This window comes from Solanum dulcamara, chromosome 11 (genome assembly GCF_947179165.1).
Source record: "Solanum dulcamara chromosome 11, daSolDulc1.2, whole genome shotgun sequence".
NCBI lineage: Eukaryota > Viridiplantae > Streptophyta > Magnoliopsida > Solanales > Solanaceae > Solanum > Solanum dulcamara.
The window spans coordinates 40,874,795-40,896,874 of NC_077247.1; the positions used below are offsets into that span (position 1 = coordinate 40,874,795).

Below are 22,080 nucleotides of genomic sequence, written 5' to 3' on the forward strand. Positions count from 1 at the left end.
AGCTAGCGATGATCCATGAAGAGAAATTAAAATAGTATAGATATCAATACGAAGATACCAAAAACGAACCTTATTATAAACTTAAATCTACCAACAAAATTAAAATACGTTGCAGATAATCCTCTTGACCACCTCAAATCCTTCCACAAATTAAGGGACAAAAAGAAAACAGAGTTGATCTCTGTTGGGACATATCTCTTTTTTAATTTTTTTTTGTTTTTTTGGGTAAAATTGGGGTAAGCTGGAGTTTTATTTTGAAACAAAAATAAATAAATAAATGAAACATATATTTTTGATATATGGTCTAGCACGGGCGTCCTATTGTGCAACCAAGTGATCCTGCGAACTTTGTAAGAATTCCAACTCTGTATGATGGCTCTGCTGGCATCAAATTTAAGTTCTGTACTTTGGTTAGTGCTGTTTCATCACCAGATGTTCTAAAAAATGCACCATTTTGCATATCGTCATCTATTGATAGCCAAGTCCAATTCTTCCATTCTGATTCGACTGCCTTTTCTCTATGTGTCACCTCCTTAATTAAAGTACTCGCTTGTGCGATAAAACGGTTACCCTGACTTATAATTGTTGCTCCACTGCTTCCTCCAATAGCGTACCTATTTGAACAAAATAAATAAATTAGTTTCAGTCGATACGATTATAACCCTTGTAAATTTGTAATAAATTGTGAACGATCGTTATTACCTCATCCAATGTGTGTAATCGTTGTTGACAAGATGGAAGAATCCAAACCTGCACCTAGGCATCCTTTGATCTAACCTTTTACCGAAATGGTTGTAAGCCAAGGTAATTTGCATTTTCTTGTCTTCAACGTAGTTATCGTTAGCACCGAACAACATTACTTTATCGTGATCCGTGAAATGACAGTTGGAGATGGTGATACCGGTTGATCCTTGGACGGCATCAATGAGACCATCCGCGGCATGTGACATGGACACGTGATCAATCCAGACATCGTGTGTCGCGAAGATACTGATACCATCGCCTTCATCGGAACCTCTTATGCCAATGTGGTCTACTGAGTCCCTGATCATGCCACCAGATGTTACTCTAATGTTGTGAATGTGAAGGTTAGTGATGATAATGTTGCTCACACTTTGCATCTTAATTCCAGCTCCTTTTTCGATATGGATATTGAACCCACGGGCATCGATGGTTTTATGGCTTTCCATAAGTAGTTCCCTGCTTAGCTTAATATGCATGTGCCTTTCGAATATGATCCACAAGGGCTCCTTTTGGATCACCGCGTGCCTAAGGGTACCTATAAATATAAATTAGAAATGAAAATATAGTTTGATCATGTGAGACGATGACATAACTTCATGTATATATTGCAAACTATCTAGCTAATTAATAGTATGTACCAGGTTCGGGATTCTCAACGTTGTCGTCAGAATTATCAGTGACAACGTAAACGCGTCCACCTTTACCACCAATAGCCTTGCTTCCAAAGCCCATGGCACATTCAGCATATTTTTCGCGATGATCAGCCCAATGGGGGTCGCATCTCCAGCATTTGTCAATAAGATTAGCGGCCACGCATGGTCCTTTGTATTTTTTGGTCAAGTGCCTTCTTGTGCTGTTATCTGCCACTGCTGCTGCCCCTACAGTGAAAAATGTTGTGAACAATAGGACAAGAAGCCCATTGATTCTTGTTTTCGAGATCCCCATAGTTTTTTTTCTTCTTTTTCTTGTTTTTTGATTTTTTGGGGGGAAGTTGGAGTTTGGTCTATGGTCTTGGTAATGTTCGTAGGGCTGATGACTGATCTTCTTAGACCAAACTCAAAATGTTCCCTATAACATTATGATGTATTATTTTTCACGAATTGTTTATATTAACAAAGGGTTGCTTAAATATTGATTTTTATGACCCTATGCATCCGTAGCTTGAAATAAGGAATCGACAATTAAGGTGAATCATTTATCAAATTTGTGGATTAGTAGAAAGCTAGCGATGTGTCTTAAGACAAGTGTTAGAAAGGAAACAGGAAAAATAGAAAGAATATACGCCTTGTGAAATGAACAGAGACAGGAAATAAGAGTCATGGTATTGACTCATTCAAAATTATTGTATTTCTATTCCAATAAACAAAATCAAGTCTTTGAGTTTAAATTATTCTTCAAATTTTCAACTAATTTTATTAATAATCACCACACTAATATAATACATTTTGCACTTCTTCCTATGTTTGTTATGAATCAATTGGTGAAATCAGACATTTTAGAAATATTATCCTAATTTTTCTACTAATCTTTTTTGTATTGAACGTTCATGAATCATAATTTAACTTTTAATCCAATGTCCTAAGAGTGTCAACTTAGTGGAACTTTCGTTTGCCAAAGTAACTCAGAGGAAATAATAATATATAGCCCCTCTTTTTTTTTCAAAAAAAAAAAAAGAATTCTCGTTTTTCATTCTTCGTTGCCGTTCTATTGTGGCTTAGCAGTAAGGTTCTTCCAAGGGTGGCTAACGGGCCGAGCTGACCCGGAACTGGATCAAGCAAAAATTAAAGTTCTCTACAATACACTCCTTTCTAGCAATCTTCTTGTGTTCTCTTTATCATTTTTTTAGCGATTTTCAGTGTCTTAGGTTGACTTGATATAGCAAGATCGTGAGTAAGTTGTCGAGTGCCGCACATATGCGTAGTAGAAGACTAAGAATGCCCAGATTTTCTATCTCTGCCAGCTAAGAACGTCCTAAAATAGTGGGACAAATTATTTTGATGTAAGATAAAATAATCCTGTATTTTATCCCAAAATTATTCCTCCAATTCCTTATCCTCTGTAGCATTATTTTAATGAAACATAAGGCTCTTAAGCCTTTAAAGTTTTGATCTAAACATTGTTCTTAATATAATTATGTTTTACATTTTCATAATTTTATTTTAGAAAAAGTAATTGTTTAGATTTACGCAAGAATATCCACATTGAATTTTAAAGATTCACTTAATATAAACTATAAAGATATAAAAATTAATTATTTTAAAGACTTGTAAGTTTTAAAAACTTTACTCCTTAAAGCGTGATCTTTAATAGTTTAATTTGAACAATTTATAAATTACACGTTTCATAACTTTCAAATATTAAATAAATAAATTTTAATCGATTTTTATTATGTTAAAACCCGGCCCCATATAACACCGGCTCACACATACTAGATTTTGCTCATTTAAACTCAAACCGGTTAGAATCCAGACCCTAAATCGGCTGGATTGATTTGTTTTTGTACTGTCTGGCCTCTTGACACCTTTAGTTACTGTCGACCCCTATTTACCATCCATGCAACCCCTTCTTGTTAGACCAAATATCACTAGTTAGTCAGAGTCCAACTCTAATATTTTGGAAGTCCAATATTTAAATTTATTATTTCCATTACACGAGCTATCTCACAATGTTTCCACCCGTTATTTATATGACCCAAGCCACCCATGATACTATGCAACTAGTCATGTAGACCCATGAGCCATCTTAATCTATCTACTCACTTCAACATTACATTGATATCTTTTGTTACTTCCATTGCCATTCAACTTGAAGCTTTTGGTTACCTAGAACATTATTGTACTCTATTATTTGAGACTGTAATTATCGCGCTTGACGTACGATTTGACAATAAATTAAAATTGTTCTATTTCTATATTTACTTTGAGTTCATCATTTGTTGTTCAATTTCAATTACTACTTTGCTCTGATTAATTAGCTGCTAATGTCGTTGCATCTGTACACTACATGTTTTATTAATTCAGCTTTAAGATAATTATACGAGTTTATGCTAGATAACGAAGGTATTATCCTTCGTTAAATACCTAGGATTCATATCGAATTCACGATCTTGATACTTATTTCCAATAAAAATCATACTAACTATTTATTGTTGTCCATTAACATGTCGTTGTGTTTTAAAACTCGACATTACATTATTTGCTGCAGAGGTCCTATGTGTAATAAGTGTGAGAGCAACAAATTGTATTAGTACTTGACAAATCAATACATTCCTGATATGTGAAACTTCAATAGAATTTATACTAATTCGGTTTTTGATACTTCGATTTTATTATTCATAGAGCTAAAAATTCTTTACATTATTAGTATGTAAGTTACATCGAAAATTAAAGGTACGATATCACAAGCAAAGCTACAGAAAACTGTATAGACTGCTGAATTAAATAAAAAAGGATTTCTTTTCCATAATCGAAACATTGTGTACAAAACTAATAAAACTCAAAATTGTGAGGGTCTCGATTATGTACAAGTACAAAAATATAAAGTTATTAGAACAACAACAACAACATAATATAATCCCATGGTGGAGTAATAATTTTTATATTTTTTTGTATTCTGGCAGTTTTCTAACAAGCCTCTCCTACCTTGCAACTAAGTGCCCCTGCAAACCTTGTGATCCAAGTGACTTGATCTGCTGGGGCAGCTGAAATGCCATCGTAAAGATTTTGATGTTTCTTTGACCAATCAGGATCTCCACTTTGAATAAAGTATGCTCCATTCATGTATAAATCTCCCTCTGATCTCCATGTCCACTGCATCCATACTGATTCTGGGGAGTACTCCCTCTTTGTGATCTGTTTTTGTACATTCATAATCATAGAGGAAAAATTAGTAGGTGTTTCGACAATACTTGGTGATATTATAGGAAACACGAATACCTGATAATTCAGGTAGGAAACTTGCAAAAAAAAAATGATACTTCATGTGTGTTTTTGTCCACTTTTTTAAAAAAATCTAGTTAATTTCTTTAATTATCCGTGTGGAGTGCCATTTGGTACCATTTTAAAACAAATAAGGTAGTGTACACCCACACACCGTCAAATACTAATTGCGATGTATTTTGATAAATAGTTGATTGAAACTCAAATATCTGATAGTTTAGATTAAAAAACTCGCAAAAAATGATACTATATGTATGGTCTTGACCATTTTCTCAAAAAAAAAAAAATAGAGTACTTGAAAATTAAAACAGGGGCAAAAAGAAATTTTAACTAAAGATTCATTAGTTCAACTAATTTGGATACACACCATGTAGTCCCCTAAGGAAAATAAAGTGCTACCAACAACAGTGGAGTTGGAATGTTACCTAAGGATTCGACTCAATCCTGTAATTTTAGTCCAAACCTTATATTTATATTAAAAAATTAATTGAATATATAGGAAAATTAAATTAAGAACTATATTCAATTATGCTAACACTTGATATCATTATTCTAGAATTCATAAAATTTAAACTCTGGTTAAGCCTCTACCTATCAAGAAGTTCTCTATTCAAAATCTTTGATTAAGGATGTACGAATCTCATCCCTTCCACGCCACCTTATTACTTATTAGTGGTACGGACGAAAGTTTGAAAATGAACAATCAAAAGAAGGGGAGGAAATTTACCTGCTTCTTGAAGATGTCAGGAGGAGCAATGAAACGATTACCCTGGCTAATGATGGTGGGATTTTTACTACCACCAATAGCATACATATTCCAATGTGTATAGTCATTATTTACAACATGAACATAGCCCCATCTGCACCTAGGCATCCTCTGTACCAATCTCTTTCCAAAATGATTGAATGCTAGTGTAATTTGCATTTGTTGATCTATTGAAGAACTATCACTTGCACCAAACAACATAACTTCATTATGATCTGTGAAATGGCCATTAGAAATGGTGATACCAGTGGATCCCTCCACAGCATCAATGATCCCATCGTAACAATTCCACATCGACATATGATCGATCCAAATATTAGACGAACCAAATATTGAAATACCATCTCCGTCACTCATTCTCCGAATCCCAATGTGGTCCACTGCATCTCGTACCATACCACCACTCCCTTGGACTATATCGTGGATGTGTAATCCGTGGATGATCACGTTTTTCGTGTACTGAATCATAATACCTGTTTAAACGTAATATAAAAATAAGTGAATAATGAAAAGTGTGATAATCCATCTCTTTATCAATTACTACGTTTATATTTTTAAATGAGATAGTCAAACAAGTCAAAAGGTACAGGTACATACTAGCACCACCAGAAATGTGAACATTAGCACCACGACCATCGATAGTTTTGTCACCCTGCATGATCAACTCCTGGTGTAGCTTAATGTTCATGTTTCTGTCAAAAATGATCCACAATGGTTCCTTTTGGATAACAGCATGACGGAGGGTTCCGGGTTTTGGATTGCTATAATCATCTGAAGAGTCGGTGACGACGTAAAATCTGCCGTCCTTTCCACCGGTGGTCTTGTACCCAAAGCCCATAGCACACTCTACTAGCTTCTTCCTGTTGTCAGCCCAATTAGGGTCACATCTCCAGCATTTATCAATTGGATTTGTGACCGTGCAAGGTCCTTCATAGTGTTTGGTTCCTAGCTCTCTCCTTGTCTCATTCTTTGGTACTACTTCACTTAATTCCTTCACAGAACTGCATGAACAGGACAAATCTCAGTAGCATAAAGAATTAACGATAAGAAAATGGATATTGGGCCTAACTCAACCACAAAAATTAGCTCAAAAACTGAAACCTCAATTAATGTGGGACAATCTAGCTAACATCCCCCTCCGCACACCTAGTCTTGAAAAATTGGAGCGTGAATAACATAACATGAACTCAACATTAATTTGGCTTCGAAACCATGATTATGAAAATGGATATTAAATTTAACTCTGACGCCAAAAATTAGCTCGATCGTGAAGTGATCCGTATTGCCACGAACCATTTAAAAAGACAATTGTCCTAATGTGTGGGATATCTAACACAAAAGGATATGCTGGCTACCCTATTCTCTTTCTTTGCTTATTATGCATGGGTGAAAATAAAACATCATTAAAATCTTGATTTTTTGTAATACAAGAGAGCAGATTGAAAGTAATTAACTTGATAAATGTTTTTAAATTGCATCCTAATAATTTCGAATTCTCGTCTCCTCAAATCAACGTCAGTGGAATTTTTGAATTATATATGGTGTGTTTAGTATGAAGGAAAATGTTTTCTTGAAAATAAGTGGAATTTCTACTTATTTTCTTGTGTACGGTAGGTAAGCAAAAATTATTATCTTAAGATTATTTGTATATAATTTAGACAAATACTATGGAAGGCTTGCCACACAACCTATTCCCAAGACAGAAAACTTTAAGTATCTTGGGTCCGTAATCCAGGATAGTGAAGACATCGTTAGGGATGTCACACACCGCATTAAGGTACCATGGACGAAATGGAGGCTTGCATCTGGAGTCTTGTGCGATAAGAAGGTACCGCCCAAATTTAAAGGGAAGTTTTACGTACAGAGTGGTGGTTAGACCGTTCCTATTGTATGGGGTGGAATGTTGACCAGTCAAGAACTCTCATGTTCAGAAGATGAATGTTACGAAGGTGAGGATGTTGAGATGGATGTGTGGTCATACTAGGAGCGACAGGATTAGGAATGAGGTTATTCGAGAGAAGGTAGGAGTGGCCCCTGTGGCGGACAAGATGAAGGAAGCGAGGCTGAGATGGTTTGGACATGTGCGAAGGAGGTGCGTTGAGGCCCCAGTGAGGAGGTGCGAGAGGATGGTTGTAGGGGGGAATCGGAGGGGTAGAGATAGGCCGAAGAAGTATTGGGGAGAAGTGATTAGACAAGATTTGACACAACTCCATATTACCGAGGACTTGACCCTAGATAGGAAGGAGTGGATGACACGTATTAGGGTAGAAGGTTAGTAGGGGAAGGGAATTAGTGGAGGATCAACGTTTTGTATGTGTAGTGTATTTTATTATCACTTTTTTGCTGTGAGTTGTTTCTTCATTATAGACTTTCCTATTAATTGCTATGTTGTATTTACTGTTTATTATTCTGTTACCTGGGTTTGAGGCACTTGAGCCGAGGGTCTTTCGGAAAAAGTCTCTTTACTTCCTCGAGGTAGTGATAAGATCTGCATATACTCTACCCTCCTCAGACTCCACTTAGTGGGATTTCATTGGGTTGTTGTTGTTAGACAAATACTATGGAAGGTGAAGGAGCAGAGGTAGGGGTGGGGATGAGGGCTTTGGAGGTGTACTGGACGGTGGGGAGGATACAATCAATATAAAATGTCATCGGTAAAGCTTATTTTTCTTACTTTTATTAAGAAATTCATTTTCCTCATTTGTAAGAAACTTATTTTCCTATTTTTCAAACTATTTTGACTTATTGAACATAAAACCTTGAAAATGCACGAAAAAGAGAGAAAGAGAGGAACTTGACATACTCGCGAGTTTTCTTGTTAAATGCCAATGTGACATTGGTAGGTTCGCTCTCATAAGTCTGGAGAGCGAACTTTCTGGCTTCCTCGGCTCTCCTCCTCCACACTGCATCAAAATCGCCAATATGAGCGTTGAAGGTAGGAATTATTGCACCAAATACGAAAAATAGAATGAAGAGGGAATGCGTCATCTTAGGTTGATCTTTCATTATTTTTTATTGTTATTGGTGGGCTAGGAAGGGTCGAACCGTTGTCTCAAATAAGGGTCCAGACCCTCCAACCACAATTATTTTTAAAAAATCTTAATTAAGGCTCTGTCTTAACAGAGAAAAAGATAAAAGTTTCTCTTTGGATGCTGGTAAAATGTGGCTTAAATAGTAGTATTTGTCTTAACATTTGACATAGAATTATCGCAAGACGCGCATAACCATTATTTAGTGAAGTGAACCATTAATCACTAGTTCTTTTCTGAGTTTCCTAACTTAACTCTGGTCCAAAGATGCTGATAAGGCAATGACTGTTGACCAAAAGTTAATAATTTCAACATATTTTTACTAATTATTAATAATGCATAACAAGGGTGTGATTTGAAGCATTAAAAAAATACTCATGAATTATTCAAAATAAGTCAATTTCCCGCCTGTAAGGTTTGTGGCATAAAAATGTTTCATCGTCAATTAGATAAAAAAATATCTTCTACCTAGCCAAGTAATTCAAAAACACTCTTTCTGCTAAACATTGTTTCAAAACAATGGAAAAGTGACCATTTTCTTTACATATTTTCCCTTTATCTTCATAGTCCTCCATCGAGGCATCGACCATGTGACAAACAAAAGTCACTATAATTTTAAGGATGAACAACACAAATCCCACTAGTTTATGGCCTAATTATGTGGCTTTACATGAGTTTTTAAAATTACCATTAATGCTAGATTTCGATCTCCATATACATGTATCTGATGTTGTCTCCTATATCAATGCTAGCAAATCAGAAACAATAAAGATGAAAAGAAAAAAATAATATCCGAGTCCGTAGAATTCACTGTGTGTCCTAAAGAAATTTAATCCCCTCACTTTATCCAAGGTTATAGATTATTTTCTCCCAAGATAAAACAGATAAACTATTACAGAAATAACAGTACCTCAAACTTCTGTAATTTCGGCGAACTCAAGCTTCAGTAACGAGATCACACTATGATTGGCAGCGGAATCGGGACTTACCGGTATCGGTCCGTTCCGGTCCGGGTCCGGTTTCATCCCGATTCCGATAAAGGTAGGGTATGGTGGGACCGGTAGGGGTAACAAGATGGGTGGGTGGGGGTTTACCGATCTGTTTCGGTCCGGTATGTGCCGGTACCGATCTGGTCCGGTCCAAAATTTTCCTCCAGAATTTTTTTTAAAAAAAAATTAATTAAAATCTGTCCGTTATATAGCCGTTGGGAGGGCCCACCCCAACGGCTATCACCAAATCAGCCCCCTAAACACCCCCCTATCCCCCAATTTCTTATAATACCCTAAAGTTTATAAAAATACAATTAGGTCCTATTTTTTAACTATAAAAATTCCCCACCCCTTTACAATTTTTTCACACTACTTTCTACTCTCTCAACTCTCAACTCTCAACTCTCAACTCTTTCAAGTTTCATTAATTCTAAAATACTTTATTAAGTGTTCTTAAATTATATTAGTTGAAAAATTTTGGTGGATTATTTTGGAGCATCTTCAAGCTTCAAGTTCATCAATTTTCAGCTTTTACGTCTGCTTTTACGCAGACGTTCGGTACATTCGTTCCAACTTACAATTTTCATCTATTTAGTCTTTAATAATTTACTTAATTATTTATTTGTGTTTAATTTATATAATATATTTAATTTGCATATTTGTAAAATTTTAATAGTTCACTTATTTAGTATTCACTAGTTTACTTATTTAATTGTTTGTGTTTAATTTTTGTATCATATTTAATTTGCATATTTGTAAAATTTTAATATGGATTCCGGAGATAAATATTTCAAAAAAAGGTAAAAAATTTAATTTTGGGTAGTGTTGCTAATGTTTTAACCGAAAAAATCAAATTTGGTGGTAGTTCTTCTAAATCTAAAACTAGACAACCACCATTACGTATTGACACAGATGATTATACGCATGTAAATGATACTTGTTTTGATATTGATAGTAATACTCAATTAGACCGTGAATATTTAGATAGAAGATATGTTAATTTTGATGAATCACAAAAATGTGATGATAATGATAATGTAGATAATGACGATATTGATACTTTTGATGATGATGAACTGAGCCACTTACGGCTACTAGTCATTTTTGTGCTCCCACACCCCCTGTACATCCTAGTAGAGCTAAGCGTAAGCCTGAACGTAAAAAAAAATATTATTGTTTGATAATTTATGACTCAAAATAAAAATAAAACAAAAGCAATTTGTAATAAATGTAAGCATGTCATGAATCATAAAACTGCGGGAAAGGCTGGTGGTACAGGGCATTTACAAAATCATTTGATGGGTTGTTGTAAAAGAGAATTTTTGGAAGCTAACGCGATAGCGGATGCAATAAAAAATGGTACGCCCCTTCCTGATACATCTGTGGAGTAGGGGGCCCTAACATGGTACAGTCGACATTAAATCCTTCTAATGTTTCTGGCCCTAGTACACAACGTTCATATAGTAGAGAAAGAGATTTAGAAAAATTGGCTAAAATGATTATTGTTACTGGATTGCCTTTTAGTTTTAGTAAAAATCCTGATTTTATTTATTATATTAGATTAATGTATAATCCTTCGTTTAATGATTTTTCAAGAAACACTATTAAAAAGGCCATTTTTGATTATCAAGGCCAACATTTTCATTATCTTCATTGTTTATTTATTTATAATACTTGTAGAATAGCTATAAGTCTATAACTTCTGATATAGGTCATAGTGTATATGATAATGATTATTTTACAATTACCGATCATGGGATTGATGAAAATTTAAATTTACAAAAATTATTTTGGGTTACAAAAATTGTGAAGTTTCAAAAACAGATGCTTATATTGCTCAAACTATTTTAGGAGTTACCGAATTTTTTGAAATATCTAATAAAATAATGAGTGTCACTTTAGACAATGCTTCTAATAATACATTCGCTGGTGATATTTTAAAAGGTGTACTTAGCCCTATTTATGATGATGGTTTTTATATTAGATGTGCTGCACATATATATAATTTAATTGTTAGAGATGATATATCAATGTATAATAATGGTTGCATTAAATGTGAAACTGCATGTCATTTTATCTTTAAATGTCAAGTAAAATTTAGACGTAAAGAATTTAAAAATAGGTGTCATGAATTTAATCTCCCTTATAGAAAAATTTCAAAAACTGTTGCTACTAGGTGAAATTCTTTATATGAAATGCTTAAGGTAGCTTATGAATATAGAAAATCTTTGCAAATGGTTTGGAATGCTCATAACGCAGATATGAATTATAGACTTTCAGAAACAGACTGGAATGACGTAAAAGAACTTGTGGATTTTTTAACAGTTTTTTACTTAGTTACAAAATAAATTTCTGGACTTTATTATCCTACTATTTGTTCTGTTTTACCAAATATTTGTGCAATTTTGACTAAATTTTATGATTATCGAAATAAACAAAAATTTAAAGATTCTATTGCTAGGATGATTGAAAAATTTTAAAAATATTTTTTTTTCTATTCCTCAAATTTATTTAACTGCTTGTTTATTAAATCCAACATATAAAGAAGTTGGTGCATCACTAATGGTTGAAAAGATTTATTTAAATTTAGATATTAAAGAAGATGAAGAACCTAGTTTATCCACGGTTAAATATAGTATTAAAAATAAAGCTAGAAAATTATACAACTTGTATAATTATACTATTTTAAATGAAGTAGTACGTCAAGAAGAATCCCAAACATCTAAGTGTAATATTCTGAAGATAATATTGATGATATGTTAGAAAGTTATCTAGAACTTACTTCTAATGAAAAAAATAATTTTGATGAATTTCTTAATCAGAGAAGGGAAAGCATTAAGGATGCAGAAGGCAAATCCGATCTTTTGAATTGGTGGAGGACCCGCGGCAAGGCATTTTCAAAGCTTCAACGGGTTATTCGAGATTTGTTTGCTATTCAGGTATCCAAATACATGTATCTAGTGTGATTTACATGTATATGAGATACACTAACTCTCTCGCTCGCGTTCTTCCTCTTTCGCTCGCCTCTCTCCTTGTGTATCAATATTTCATAGTGTATCTGATAGCAAACATATATGTATCTAGGTGTATCTAACATGTAATCTGGTATGAAATTATTAATTAGTAAGATAATATATAATTATTTCTAATTATAAAAAGAATTAATAAATATGATAGAAATGTTTATGTAATTAGATAGTTAATTTTAGGCAGTAATTCTGGAAAGGGGAAAGACGTCAACGGTAATTCAATAAATAAGGCAAGGAATTTTCAGAAGAAAAAAAGGCTTTCTAAAACTTGCTACATAAATTAAGCACAAACAATAGACAATGTCGAGTACATAATTTTGGTCCAGATCACCTTATATTATTTGGGAAACTTACGTAAATATACTATATTATGAAAATATTTTTTTAATAGACATTTATAGTATATTTATAATATAATTTTAATATATATTAACGAAAATAATTTATAAAACTCATATAATACAAGTTTTATTCATGGATAGTTATCACACACTTTAATACACTTATAATCTATTGTGTCAATTTCTTATCAAACAATTATAATATATTTTTAAACACTTATAATACATTTATATTGCATGCCTAATTTATTTTTAATACATGACAGATAAATCAGTAATTATTTATTAAAAAATATTCTCTTAATATTTTTTTCTTTTATTTGCTTAGTCTAGACTTGTGATTAAATAAATTTTATTCTCTCCTTTATGCTGTCTTTTGGAAATAGCCGTCCTACCTTAATAAGAGTAAAATCTGTGTACACTTTACACTCTTTAAACCCCACATGTTGTTGTGGTGGTGGTCGTCGTCGTCTCTCCTTTATGCTGTATTTTAAATACACTTTTTTGGTGGACAAAATCCAGCTTTTCATATCTTTTTTACTTATTCGATACTAGAGGAAAAAAGTACCCACCACTCAATCGAGTGCATGAGGTACGCTTAGGGGTTGTTTGGTTGATAACAATTTATGTCGGGATTAATAATTTTAAGATAAGTTATTTCAGAATAGAATTATCTAATACCTTCAATCAAATATCGGATAAAATAATTTTGTATTTTATCTCAAAATTATTATGCCTTGTACCTCACACCTCTTGTTTTGCTTATTAATTTTTCGTTTCAATTTGTTTGGTCTATTTTGATTTGATATGGAGTTTTAAAAAATAAAAATGACTTTTTGAATTTTGTGATCTTAAATTAAAGTTTAGTCCAATATATCAACATGAATTTTAATTTTATAGTTTTAAACATGTTAGGTAAAAAATTAAAATTAAAAAGTTGTTAAAAAAGAAAAAAAATGACCATTCTTTTGAATACTTATTTTATGTTTCATATAGATATAACATTGTTGTATTTACTATAAAATTAAAGATAATATTTTAAATTTTACTAGTTCAAATTTGAATTTTATTACATTTCGTCTAGTTTACTAGTTCGAAATTCACAACTTATTAACTACATTCTTACCTTTATAAAACACTATAAAATGTAGCAAAAGCTTTATGATTAAGAAAATAAAAGTTAATTAAAGCAAATCAAACCAAACTCCAAATTGCTACAGTAAAACAAATTTAATGAAATTTAATCGCAGCAGACATTATATGCGACTATTTATTTTTTCTGGAAAAATTAAATTGTTTATAGTCTCAATATTTCATCAAAAAACCCTCCTCATACGTTCTGAGTTGGCATCTCGATGCATCAAATCGACGGTGTTAAGGGTGGTACATCCCTTTACAAGCCACAAATCTACGGTTGAGATTACCCTTCGTAATAGCACACCGTTCAAAAAGAGACCAAAGAATTAGGGCATTGCAGCATTTATAAACACAAAAAACACACTGTTGCTGCTCTACAACTACTAGAGCTTCCTTTGTATTTCTTCTTCTTCTTACTCCGATTTTGAGCTTCAATCATGGGGAAAGGTCCTGGACTTTACACTGAAATCGGAAAGAAGGCTCGAGGTACTTGTATTTTCTTTTGATTTCTGACGATTAAACATATATATATATATGTTTGTAGTTATCAAGTTATGATAATGCAAATGTGCAAATGATTTTGTTTTGTGTTATTGATTTAGAGTTTACTGTTTATGAGATGAAATGCGGCGTTGATTTGTTTTTTGTATTTTGGACTGTTTTGGTGTTGCTTCCGTTGGTAATTTTTGATGTTGGATTGAATAATCAGATCTGTTGTACAAGGACTACCAGAGTGACCACAAGTTCTCTATCACCACCTACTCTCCCACCGGAGTTGTGAGTTTCTCCTCTAATTTCATGCGGATCTGTTTATTTTTTGCTGATTTAACTCCTTTGATTTATAGGAGTATTATTTATGCCTCTTTCTGTATTCTGTAATTCATCATTATAGATTATGGCTGTTCACATGGAACTATTTTAGGAATAGTATTATCTCACACCTTATAAAAATTTAACTTCATTTAATTATCCATTTTCAACTTCGTAAGCATAACTTTGATATTTTCTTCCACTACTTGTAATATGACTCATAAGTCGTTAGCATCTCCGTGTTTGGCCTGGGACGAAGGCAGTACTAGTATGTTGCATCTACACTTGGACATTAGATTTGTGGATGGTTTAGTGCATATAGAAGTCGTCGCAGTTGGTTCCATTGGTATAGTTGTCAGGAACAGGGCTTATAAATGCCTTGCTTCAGGCTGATTGATATCTATACATTTTTTGTAGTAACAGAAGTTTGTTTGATTTTTTACGCTACTGCCTCGTGATTACAAATGCAAATTTATGCCCTTCTGCAGGTTATTACTTCATCAGGATCAAAGAAAGGTGATCTGTTTTTGGCTGATGTTAACACTCAGCTGAAGAACAAGAATGTTACAACAGACATTAAAGTTGACACAAACTCCAATGTGAGTACTTAATTTGCTCGTTTGCCATTTTTTTAAATTTCTTTTTCACTCACGCATGATGTTCTCCTAGTTTTCTTCTTTGTCTTTAAAATGTTGCCTATATTTTGTTTGTCAACTTCTTGGACACTGGGAAGCTTGCCCCGTTAGACTGGGTCCTTTCATTTTGAATTGTCCTTTTCCTTTCCAAAGTGGAATTCCTCCTTGCCTTCAACCTGTGCCAGACTCCATTTCTGCTGTTGCCAGGTGGAATGATTTATTCAATCTTGGTGTCAGCAAGCAAAAGACTGGGCCCTAGTAGTGTGGACATTAGGTCCACTGACCAGAGAGTATATGCATAACAGTATTTGATTAATTCAATATTGTTTTCATAGACTATTTCATTCTCTAATCTTCACTGTTTGGATGCATTATTTAAGCGTAATATATTAGTACTTTTCTTCTTGCGATATGCATTCTAACAAGGTAGTTTATTTGACTTAATGGTATATTTATGCTAGCTTTTCACAACCATTACGGTTGATGAAGCTGCTCCTGGGTTGAAGACAATTTTAAGCTTCAGAGTTCCTGATCAAAGGTCTGGAAAGGTAAATGGCAATATCATATGGCATCAAATATGTCTAAAGAAGAAATGGCAAATTGCGTACTACTACTGCTTGTTCTAATTTTTGTATTGGTCTTGACAGTTGGAAGTTCAATATCTACACGACTATGCTGGGATATGCACTAGCGTAGGGTTGACAGCAAACCCTATTGTTAACTTTTCTGGTGTCGTGGGTACCAACATTCTTGCTCTTGGAACTGATGTATCCTTTGACACCAAGACTGGAGATTTCACCAAATGCAATGCTGGTTTGAGCTTCACTAATGCCGACCTTGTTGCTTCGTTGAATCTGTGAGTGGTCACCTTACTTTAAGCATGTATTCACTTGAAATTTTAAAATGTTTTAAATATCAAGTTAGGTATACAAGTTGTGTTAGTTTTTTAATGTGCATGCGTTGTGACAACTCAGGAATAACAAGGGAGATAATCTGACTGCATCATACTACCACACAGTGAGCCCTCTCACAAGTACTGCTGTTGGGGCTGAGGTGAACCACAGCTTCTCCACCAATGAGAACATCATCACCGTGGGTACTCAGCACCGATTGGATCCTTTGACCAGTGTGAAGGCAAGGATTAATAACTTCGGCAAGGCCAGTGCTCTGCTTCAACATGAGTGGCGCCCAAAGTCTCTTTTCACAGTTTCAGGAGAAGTGGACACCAAATCTGTTGACAAGGGTGCCAAGTTTGGACTTGCTTTGGCTCTCAAGCCATAGGCTTTTCATCTTTAATCCATAGACATGAGGCATTACTGCAATTTGAAGACTTGGTTCTGTGGTGTTTTTTGCACTGTAAAAATAAATTTAGGTGGTTGCTTGAACCTATGCATCCTTGTTCGAAGTTCATACATTCTTATTCACCCTTTTCAAAAATGATGGGTGGTGCCCTATATTGATTCTGACCTTAAGAGGTTAAGCTTGAGATTTTGTCATAATCAACAGCCAATTTTGAATACTTTGGTCCATGTTTACAGCTCAGAAACTGTTGAGACTGTATATCATGTAATGGCTGGGTCGGTCAAATAAAGCTCATATAAATGCTATATGCTGTTCTCGATTCTGCTAAGCAATTGATGTTTACAACGTACTTAAAATACGAGGTAATAAATACCTCAGAGAAAAATGTGTTCTATTTTTGTTCTCTGGGTGCCATTCTAGGCGTTGCGTTTGTGTTGAATTGCATCATTCGTGTATTGGGAGAACTGAGTGGTATGAGGAGCTTGCATTTACATTAGAATTAACGCATTTATTAGTTTCTAGGTTACTTATGCGAAAGGAACTACATGTCATGTAGGACACTGTATTTTCTCTTTATATATGCTTTTACTATTTTTTCAATTTTTTGGGGCGGGGGAAACATAGAAAAGAAGAGGTGCAAGTTACAGATTCTCACAAAACTGAAAGTAAGTTCTCTGGTATGTATTATTATGTCAGTGAAACAATACATTGAACCTGACTATAAGACAACTAACATTTGACTTAAATAACTACATGTAATTACATTAGCAACACACATATGTAGAGAACAATAGTGGCCATCACAATCAAATCAAGAAACATTACTTAAAAACAGAACCACACGAGACACTGAAACACATTTATAAAAGATTTTTTTGCTCGACAGCTGAACCCTGGAGTAATCCTTGTCGAATCTGCCCTGCAATGTCACTAACAGCACCAGGTCCATGTGGGATAAAGACTGCTGAGGATTTGGAGCTGGCACCAATTTCCTTCATGGTGTCAAAATACTGAGTGATGAGGACCATGTCCAAGACGTCCTTGGCAGTAGTTCCTGGGACATTTACCGAGAAACCAAGAACACTGTCCCTTAAACCATCAACAATGGCCTGGCGTTGTCTAGCAACCCCTAGTCCTGCCAGGTACTTAGCCTCAGCATCACCTTCAGCTCGCTTAATCTGGACAATTTTTTCAGCTTCTGCTTTCTCATTGGTGGCTACTCTCAACCTTGCAGCTGACAAAAGTTTGATGTAAACCAACAATTATGTTAAAGCTTTAAAAATTACTTACGACCAGCTATATTCTGGATAAATTGAAACGAATTGCTTGACATAGTCCAATGTAGTTAACAGAACCTAGCTATAATGGAATTTATTCTCCTTTCAAGGAAATCTTTTCTTGAGAACCACAAGAGAAGACCTTTTTTTAGGAAATAGAATCATGATGCACTTTAGGGGCTACTGAAACCTCCGAGGTAGGGTAACACGAATAAAGAAAGACTAAGCTTGCTCATGCTCTCACGCTTCACATGAGAATATGAGCAAACTTGAGATATACATAAGCCAAGTATTTGATTCTCCCAAAGGAAAAAGACAGCCATGGTACAATTTGCACATTAAGTGGCCAAATCTTTCCTCTACTCTATTATCCATATCCTTATCTGCAGGGTTCACGTGGATACGTACCACCATATATGTTTTAGTCATTCCCAAGTCACTTTTTTATCTTCTTGTTTTATACATCCCCGTCCATCCATAATTCTGAAACAGCTATCTTTGTAGGTTCACGAACCTGATCACGCCTAATGTCATCAGTTTCATTTATAAATCACCAGAGAACTTTCCCGTGTGATTACTGCTATTAGACAGAGAGAAAGGATGTGTTGCCTACATTGGACTAGCTAAAGAAAAAGGTTATACACGATACCTGCATTAATTTCGTTCATAGCTCTCTTAACGTGTTCATCTGGCTCTATATCAACTATGAGTGTCTGAACAATCTCATACCCGTAAGCAGACATTGCCTACATATCATATAATCATACAAAGGAAGATAAGTACAATAATCATCATTGCTTGTCATTTGTCTTGCAACCGTGTATGATGGGATGAGTTACCTTTTCAAGTTCATCCTCCACTGCTTTAGCAATTTGATTCTTCTGCTCAAAGACATCATCCAGATTTAGCTTTGGAACACTCGCTCTGATAACTGTATAGTCATGAGAGAGGCCATCATTATTTGGGAGGAAATAGTAAGTTCAAAAAAGAGAACGTCAAACATTGTACTCATGCAATTGCAGTACGCAGAAACTTTAAATAGTATCACTTTTTATTTCATGTCACAAGAAAGAAAAATCTAAGAGATTTGTATTTTCATACCGTCAAACACATAGGCTTGGATCTGGGATCGAGTATTACTGAGCTTGTAAAAAGCATCAGTAGCTTTATCAGCCAGAGCACGATATTGAATTGAAGCAACGACAGTTACAAATACATTATCCTGCACGACAAATGAAATGTTTTACCAGTTAAATCAAGACAAAGGAAAAGGTCATGCCGTAGATTACTGTCATTGAGCAGAGTGAGATAGCCCCTATTAGCTATTTAGATTACCATGATTTATGAGGGTGGTTTACATGATGTCCTTTCATTTTGATTGAAACCAGAACGTAGATGTTTACAAAGGTGAACAAGGACAAACAAACATGTGCTACAAAATGTGAACTAGCAGTCTAGCAAGAACTATTTTCAATTCTGTCGCCATAGCAATTATCTGGACATAATCTACTGAGATCCAAGTTAAGTGAATTAGTTGCTTGTGCTCTTGAAGACTTCTTCGCACAGTAAACATGGTGCTGGAGACGGAGATGACGAGACAAGCATAAGGCTTATTATAGTAGTAGAACACCTCCACCTTCAATCACTAGGTTGCAAGGTTCAGGTCAGCAAGAGAAAAGTAGAAACCATTTTTCCCCAGTGGAAGGGATGGGGTAAAAAAAGTAACAAAATCAGAATGCCAAAAAAAAGAGTAATCAAGACAAGTAAAATTTATAACATAACATCATTTTTGCACTAATAGTTTCAATAATCTTTAATCTTTTTTATTTTGTTATGGTAGATCTCACCCCCACAACCACCTACCCAAGAGCCAACAGTGGCCTTTTCCAACTCTGTTCACTTGGTGACTCGAATTTCCAACCTCATAGTGTACTAGTCTTTTCTTGATTCCCATTAGTTGAAGAGAAAATAAACAAAAAAAGGTCACAAACTTGAAAACTTTGAAAAGCCATAGGCATATCCATCATGAGCCCGTTTGGATAGGCTTAAAAAAAGTAACTTTTATGTATGAAGTGCTTTTAGAATTTTGAAGTGCTGAAAGTTATTTTTATAAATAAGCAGTTGAGTGTTTGGATAAAAGTGCTTATGTTGAAAATAAGTGTTTGAATTTTAGGGTTAAAAGAATAAAAAGGGTAGTTTGGGAATTTAGTTAAAATATAAGAGATATAAAAGTAATTTCCATTGTCAAACAAAATGGCTTTAAACACTTAGAAAAAAAAGTTAGAAATCCTAACTTTTCATTTTTGACTGACTTTAAGAATTTTATGGCTTAAAGTTAGGATTAGGCAAACACGTTCAAAAACTAAAAATGGGCTTTAAGTTGGTTTTGACCAACTTAAAGCCCATCCAAACGGGCTCCATGTTATAACATGAACTAATTATCCACAAGAATTAAGGGAAAAGTGTTTTTTCAAGCAAATGCTATTATGAGTTCAACGTGTAAGGTTTTTCACATTGAACCCATTATATTTTCCAATTAATGAGTTCATATCTACTATTTGTTGCAATTTTAATGAATTTTTACACACAAATTTACGCTTCACATTAAAACCAGTGGTTCAGATGAACCCGACAACTAACACCTTGTTTTGATGGTTATTAGCCGTTGTATTGTATTGTTTGTTTAAATACAATGTTTTTTTATTGTTACAAACATTTTATTGTATCGTATTGTTTAATTCCATCATTAGGTAACGACGAAAAGACCCATTTGTTTAACGAGCGATGTGGTGTGATCGCGTCGTTACCTTAATATTTTATCCTCATTTTGTCTTTACTTATTATTTAATAATTCTATTTTGTCTTTTACCCTACCCTCTCATAGTAGCTCTACCCCGCTACCTTACTTTTTTTTGTAGATTTATCATTCAAATTATAGATGTGTCACATTTTGTACCGACAGAAAACAATAAAATCTATCCAAACATTGTATTCAGTAAAACAAGACAGTATGATTCAACACAACACAATATAATACAATATGATATATTATGAAACAATACGTAACAATCATCCAAACAAAGTATAAGAGTTGCATCCGTCCCTGTGTGGCAAAGTGGAGAACTTCCTCTCCATGTTATGATACTGAACTAATGAAAAAGTCATACATCTAGATGGAAAAACAACTAGCTTCCAAAAACAAGCTAACACCTTTGATAGTAAAATTTTATCCACGTCAACTGTTTACGCCAAATCATATTAATTTACGCACCTTGGACTTGGTCTCGCAGCGTACATCAAGCTGCTGCAGCCTTAAAGTTAGGTAACCAGCAATCTGACTCCCTATACACCATGGCAAGAAATGACATCCAGGCTCAAGCACATCATTAAACTTGCCAAATCTTTCCTTGATAGCTACTGTGGATTGGTCAACTTGTACACAGCAAAACAGATTCCCCATTGTCTCTGTTCCCCCAACAATTCCAAAAGAACATGGAAAAATTCAAGATTTCAAAACACAGAGAAATAAAAGAGCAATCTTTCCTCTCTTTTTTTAACGATAAAAGAACACCCAATTATCTTATGCCACATACAAGCAGTTTATAGGTTCATATAGTATCTTGAACCAAGTTACTATAAGAATCAAAAACCAAGAATCAATGGGAAAGTTTTTCCTTTCTGTTTTTCAGGGTACCCACAAAGGAAATAATGAAATTGCAAAAGTTATGCTAACATTTGGCACCAAACTTAATTGGGTATTGAATAAAGTAAATTTTTTCAAGAATGGCAGATTGAATTTCCAAGATTATCAGGATGGGACCATACCTTTGATTGTTATTTTGCAGAGATCAATTTGTTCGCTGCAGAGAGAGAGACACCATGTGGGGTGAGGCTGTGTGCTTAGGAAAGTGAAAATCTAATTTATGCATAAACAAAATTATAAAAAATCATTAATAATACTCTCGTGCTAAAAAAGATACTGATGAGGATGACATTATGATCAACACGTTTACTTTATTCTACATATAACTCTATCATAATATTTTAATTTGTTTAAGTATATTTTATTTATTTACTTAGGAA

At 34.2% G+C, this 22,080-nt stretch overlaps 4 protein-coding genes across 5 annotated transcripts; 1 reads left to right on the forward strand and 3 right to left on the reverse strand.

Moving 5' to 3' along the window:
• Positions 1-239: 239 nt before the first annotated feature.
• On the reverse strand, positions 240-1,689 carry LOC129874498 (pectate lyase-like). Its single transcript, XM_055949791.1, has 3 exons — positions 1,383-1,689; positions 703-1,279; positions 240-614 (listed from the first exon to the last, which is right to left on the reverse strand). Exons 1-3 carry the CDS (start codon positions 1,687-1,689, stop codon positions 305-307), a joined length of 1,194 nt encoding a protein of 397 aa, XP_055805766.1. The 3' UTR covers positions 240-304.
• A 2,678-nt stretch (positions 1,690-4,367) lies between these two features.
• Positions 4,368-8,436, reverse strand: LOC129874174 (probable pectate lyase P59). Its single transcript, XM_055949418.1, has 4 exons — positions 8,252-8,436; positions 6,046-6,449; positions 5,410-5,921; positions 4,368-4,595 (listed from the first exon to the last, which is right to left on the reverse strand). The coding sequence occupies exons 1-4, from the start codon at positions 8,434-8,436 to the stop codon at positions 4,368-4,370; spliced, it is 1,329 nt and encodes a 442-aa protein (XP_055805393.1).
• Positions 8,437-14,304: 5,868 nt separating this feature from the next.
• On the forward strand, positions 14,305-17,025 carry LOC129874947 (mitochondrial outer membrane protein porin of 34 kDa). The gene is made up of 6 exons (XM_055950345.1): positions 14,305-14,459; positions 14,683-14,750; positions 15,272-15,382; positions 15,880-15,966; positions 16,066-16,274; positions 16,393-17,025. The coding sequence occupies exons 1-6, from the start codon at positions 14,411-14,413 to the stop codon at positions 16,697-16,699; spliced, it is 831 nt and encodes a 276-aa protein (XP_055806320.1). The 5' UTR covers positions 14,305-14,410; the 3' UTR covers positions 16,700-17,025.
• Positions 17,026-17,368: 343 nt separating this feature from the next.
• On the reverse strand, positions 17,369-21,931 carry LOC129874946 (hypersensitive-induced response protein 1-like). 2 transcript variants are annotated; one of them, XM_055950343.1, is made up of 6 exons: positions 21,823-21,931; positions 21,269-21,462; positions 19,099-19,219; positions 18,837-18,928; positions 18,647-18,743; positions 17,369-17,954 (listed from the first exon to the last, which is right to left on the reverse strand). In XM_055950343.1, exons 2-6 carry the CDS (start codon positions 21,455-21,457, stop codon positions 17,581-17,583), a joined length of 873 nt encoding a protein of 290 aa, XP_055806318.1. In that variant the 5' UTR covers positions 21,458-21,462; positions 21,823-21,931; the 3' UTR covers positions 17,369-17,580. The 2 variants fall into 2 exon arrangements, with proteins under 2 accessions (XP_055806318.1, XP_055806319.1); XM_055950344.1 differs by lacking the exon at positions 21,823-21,931 and having other exon boundaries at positions 21,269-21,775.
• Between the last annotated feature and the right edge of the window lie 149 nt (positions 21,932-22,080).

Excerpts from the sequence above, each read along its gene's own strand:
- LOC129874498 (XM_055949791.1), bottom strand. The coding sequence starts at position 1,689 with ATGGGGATCTCGAAAACAAGAATCAATGGGCTTCTTGTCCTATTGTTC. Across the intron at positions 1,280-1,382 it reads CGTTGAGAATCCCGAACCTG|GTACCCTTAGGCACGCGGTG; the intron begins GTACATACTATT and ends TTATATTTATAG. Across the intron at positions 615-702 it reads GATTACACACATTGGATGAG|GTACGCTATTGGAGGAAGCA; the intron begins GTAATAACGATC and ends TTGTTCAAATAG.
- LOC129874174 (XM_055949418.1), bottom strand. The coding sequence starts at position 8,436 with ATGACGCATTCCCTCTTCATTCTATTTTTCGTATTTGGTGCAATAATT. Across the intron at positions 6,450-8,251 it reads TTTAACAAGAAAACTCGCGA|TTCTGTGAAGGAATTAAGTG; the intron begins GTATGTCAAGTT and ends CTGTTCATGCAG. Across the intron at positions 4,596-5,409 it reads CTGACATCTTCAAGAAGCAG|ATCACAAAGAGGGAGTACTC; the intron begins GTAAATTTCCTC and ends GTACAAAAACAG.
- LOC129874947 (XM_055950345.1), top strand. The coding sequence starts at position 14,411 with ATGGGGAAAGGTCCTGGACTTTACACTGAAATCGGAAAGAAGGCTCGA. Across the intron at positions 14,751-15,271 it reads CCTACTCTCCCACCGGAGTT|GTTATTACTTCATCAGGATC; the intron begins GTGAGTTTCTCC and ends GCCCTTCTGCAG. Across the intron at positions 15,383-15,879 it reads AAGTTGACACAAACTCCAAT|CTTTTCACAACCATTACGGT; the intron begins GTGAGTACTTAA and ends TATTTATGCTAG.
- LOC129874946 (XM_055950343.1), bottom strand. The coding sequence starts at position 21,457 with ATGGGGAATCTGTTTTGCTGTGTACAAGTTGACCAATCCACAGTAGCT. Across the intron at positions 19,220-21,268 it reads GCTGCGAGACCAAGTCCAAG|GATAATGTATTTGTAACTGT; the intron begins GTGCGTAAATTA and ends TTTGTCGTGCAG. Across the intron at positions 18,744-18,836 it reads TGGAGGATGAACTTGAAAAG|GCAATGTCTGCTTACGGGTA; the intron begins GTAACTCATCCC and ends TATGATATGTAG.